The sequence below is a fragment of the Benincasa hispida genome, unplaced genomic scaffold (genome assembly GCF_009727055.1).
Source record: "Benincasa hispida cultivar B227 unplaced genomic scaffold, ASM972705v1 Contig1463, whole genome shotgun sequence".
Lineage (NCBI taxonomy): Eukaryota > Viridiplantae > Streptophyta > Magnoliopsida > Cucurbitales > Cucurbitaceae > Benincasa > Benincasa hispida.
The window spans coordinates 1-3,962 of record NW_024064023.1 but is presented as its reverse complement, the minus strand read 5'-3'; the positions used below and the strand labels follow the sequence as shown (position 1 = coordinate 3,962).

The 3,962-nt window shown below is 30.1% G+C and overlaps 1 protein-coding gene across 3 annotated transcripts; it reads left to right on the top strand.

The window, feature by feature from the left end:
• The first annotated feature begins 1,591 nt into the window (after positions 1-1,591).
• LOC120068925 ((+)-gamma-cadinene synthase-like) lies at positions 1,592-3,962 on the top strand. 3 transcript variants are annotated; one of them, XM_039020566.1, is made up of 4 exons: positions 1,592-1,799; positions 1,931-2,210; positions 2,374-2,743; positions 3,932-3,962. In XM_039020566.1, exons 1-4 carry the CDS (start codon positions 1,797-1,799, stop codon positions 3,948-3,950), a joined length of 672 nt encoding a protein of 223 aa, XP_038876494.1. In that variant the 5' UTR covers positions 1,592-1,796; the 3' UTR covers positions 3,951-3,962. The 3 variants fall into 3 exon arrangements, with proteins under 3 accessions (XP_038876494.1, XP_038876493.1, XP_038876492.1); XM_039020565.1 differs by lacking the exon at positions 3,932-3,962 and adding an exon at positions 2,997-3,915; XM_039020564.1 differs by lacking the exon at positions 3,932-3,962 and having other exon boundaries at positions 2,374-3,915.

Sequence of the window (3,962 nt, the reverse complement as noted above, 5' to 3'; positions counted from 1 at the left end):
TAATGATCAAAATATAAACTATAGGGAATCTTCGACCTATCAAAAAAATTTAGAATGACCTAAAAAATAAAAGAGAAAAATGAGATGTTGCCATAACCTTGCATGTAAGCACAAAGACAACTCAAATTTATGGCTTGACAAATTAATGGTTTGAAAATGTTGATTGAAAGAGACAGGACTTAGGCGTGTCCTTCAAAATGGTTGGCTAACAATTCTTATCTCTGCGTTTGATGTTGCTTCCTATAGCCTCTCCTTCCAATGTTTGATTAATGATCATGTGGCTTACAACACTACGATTCTCATGGAAGGTTGCCACAGACAAGGTCCAAAGCCCACATGTGACCACAAGTTTAAATATTCTTAAAGAGAAAATAAAGTCATCGAGTTCGTAGAGTTTCATTAAAAAATAAATAATTTAACCGAGTTCATTGCTGGCACTTTGCAACTGTGAGAGCCACAAATATTATGACACGACCACTAGAAACAGATTATAAAAAAGAGTTGAGGCCATATACTTTGTGAATACAAAAATATACATCAACCTTATCTAGTTTTATGGGAAAGTATCTCTCTCATAGTAATGATTGGTGCTTTAATAACCTTTTTAACATCTATAGTTAATAAGAGTAACCAAACGATGAAAAACAAAAAATAGAACGATTACCAAACGATGTCTAAACATTCAATTTGACTATAAATAAGTCCTTAAAAATGTACTATAGATGCATGTTTGGGAGTGATTTTGAAATTGTCAAGATTCACTTTTGTCATATTTAAGCACTCAAAATCAACTTAAATTTAACTATACACTCTTAGATACAACTTTCATATAACCAAATTTAATTTGAATGATTAAAAATATCTTTCAAAGTAATTCTAAAAATGACAAAACTTGTTCCAACCATTTCTGAATTACTCTCAACACGTGCGCTAGATTTACAAACTTTCGATTTTGTATCTAATAATTCTCATAAAATATTAAAAATGTTTAAAATTATGTATGGATGAAAAACTGCTTTTTTGTCTAAATAAGTCTTAATTTTAATTATGTAGCTAATACATACATTAATTTTTTTTATAAAAAATGTCCGGGGTATTATGGATTAATTAGACACAATGTTAAATTTAAAACCTAATATAACATTTAAATGTTAACATTTTTAAAATATATAAGATACCGTTTGGATGTAAATTGATAGTTTAGAAATCTTACTAGATACACGAATCGAGAATTTGAGGATGTATATTAGATATTTTTTAAGTTTAATAATGGTATATAAACACAAATCTATAAATTCAAAGCTAAACTTTAATCCTTAAATAAATCTCTAGCCCCTAACATCACTATATTGGTACGTCCAAGATGGTAGAAATTTCTAATATATTTCTCTTTCAAATGTCAAACCTTATAAATAAAATAACATTAAGATATAACTCACAAAAAACGTGTGGTAATTTATGCAATGCTTTGGATTTTTGCAATAAGAATCCGAGGCCAACAAACAATATATAATGGAAAGCAGCCTATAAATAGACATGCTTTATAATCACAAGCTGTCTCACCAATAGATTCAAGAAGCTCTCAAGTGAATAACTTACATTTTTTTTTTCTTTTTTTCTTTTTTTTTTTTTTTTTTTTTCTCTTCGAGAAAGGAATTGATAATGTCTTCTCAAATTTCAATTCTCCTACTTCAATTATGAAAGCCAATCACATTCCTCATACTAAAGCGTTCTATTGCAAATTTTCATCCTAGCATTTGGACTAATCATTTCCTTTCATCTACCTTTGATGATGCATGGTAAAACTAAAATTAAAAATTTCCTTTATTGAATATTTTATTTTAATTAGTTATCATTTATTGTGTGTATAACTTTAATCCATTACTTTTGTATTGTGAGTAATTTTAAAATTTTATTCTTATAATTTCAGAAAGTAGATGATGAAATGAAAGAACGAGCTGAAAAGTTGAAAGAAGAAATACGGATGATGGTGGTTGATTACATGGAAAACCCATTGGAGAAGTTAAAGTTAGTTGATTCAATCCAACGGCTAGGTGTATCTTATCATTTTGAAAATGAGATCGACAAATTCTTACAACAATTATATGTGTCTTATACAACTTTATTGACTAAAGAGAATGGTGAAGATCTTCATATTACTGCTCTTCTATTTCGACTTCTTAGACAACAAGGTTATAGGATCTCATGTGGTAAGTTGATGTTTTTATTATATTTTTCAACTCAAACTTTATAATATTTTAAAGCCAAACATTTTCAAGTGTTGATCAAATAATGAAATTATGCCTTCTAATTACAAATATAATTAGTTTTAAAACTGATTATTAATTTTTTTTTCACTTTAAACTTAAACAGAAATATTCTCAAACTTCATGGACAACAATAGAAAATTTAAAGAATCATTGGGTGATGATAAAAGAGGAATTTTGAGCCTATATGAAGCATCACATATGAGGGGACATGGAGAAGCTGTGCTTGAGGAAGCACTTGAATTTACTACCACACATCTTGAAAGATATTCAAAATCAAATCCTCATTTTGCAGCTGAACTTAGCAAAGCCTTGAAATTGCCTATTAGAAAAGATATTTCAAGAAACAAGGCAAGAGAGTATTTGGATATCTACCAACAAGATCCTTCCCACGATGAGACTTTGCTTATATTCTCAAAACTAGACTTCAACATATTACAAAAACTTCAGCAAAAGGAGCTATGTGAAATTTCCAGGTACTGCTGCAATTATATGCGCTTCTATTTTTTGTATCAAGCATGCTAACTGGCTTGACTTTGTAGAACTATTTTTTTTATTTCTTAGGAGCTTTCTAATTTTTCTATTTTTAAAAAACTGATTTCCATAACTTTAGAATGGTCTTTCAAAGAGATCTTTATTTCCACTCTCTTTCCTTTTAATTTCCAAATGTTTATCCTCTGAAGAAGTTTATGATCAACCAATATTTTTAAAACCTGATTTCCATAACAGCATCGCGGTGCCACAATACGACCCCACAGGCTCATATTGAATCTGCACGACATGTGAAGTTCTTTTGTCGTAGTGCCACTCAACAGCGATATGACACTAACCTGAAACCTCCTGCGTAGTGTTGTAAAGCACCATGACGCACCTTTTTTGAGCAAATTGGTCTTGTTTTCCTCCCTACTTTAGAGGTTTAGCCTTGTCTTGATTTTATTGGACAAAGATAATATATTTTCACTCTATTAACCTCCAAATCACGTTCTTTTGCTCAAAGTCTAAAAATCACTAGTAAATGACATCAAATATAATAATATTAAGCATAAACAACTCTAAAAAAAAGGCAATGTCATAATGCCGAAAGAAACATCTGAAACCGAGACCCAAACACCAAAAAATACCTCTGCAAACAGACACCCACTGAATAGATTCTTCTCCAGCAGCGTTTTCCTCTCTCTCACCGCCTATCTATTTCTTTCTCTCTCTATGTATTCCAATATGTGGTAGCCCTCTCTTTTGGCCCGTTTGGTTCATGAGAATAAGAGGTGGGAATGGAAAATGATATTCTATTACCATGTTTGATACAAGTTTTTAACCTTGGGAATGAGAATATCTTATTCCAAGGCATTTCATATTCTCATCCCTGGAGATTTTTCATAACCACTCAAATTGAAGAGTTTTTTCCATTTCCAATAATTTTATTCGTTTTTCTTCTTTATTGATATTTGTTAATTTATTTAACTTTGATAAATATATTTAATTCATTTAGCCAATTTCGATAAAATCAACTTTCAAGAATTACATTTAAGATTTATTAAAAGTAGGAGTAAACCTACACAAATATCAGACTACAGGGACAAAAGTTGTATTTTATTATTATCGTTTTTATTATTTAGTGTCTAACCATTCCATCCATATGTGTCTTTCCTTTGATGTGGTGGAAGGATCTGGATGTCCCAATAAACTTTCCTTTTG

What these genes read in the sequence shown, in the direction of transcription:
- LOC120068925 (XM_039020564.1), top strand. An exon ending in AGGTTATAGGATCTCATGTG is followed by an intron (nt 2,211 to 2,373) that starts GTAAGTTGATGT and finishes AAACTTAAACAG; the next exon opens with AAATATTCTCAAACTTCATG.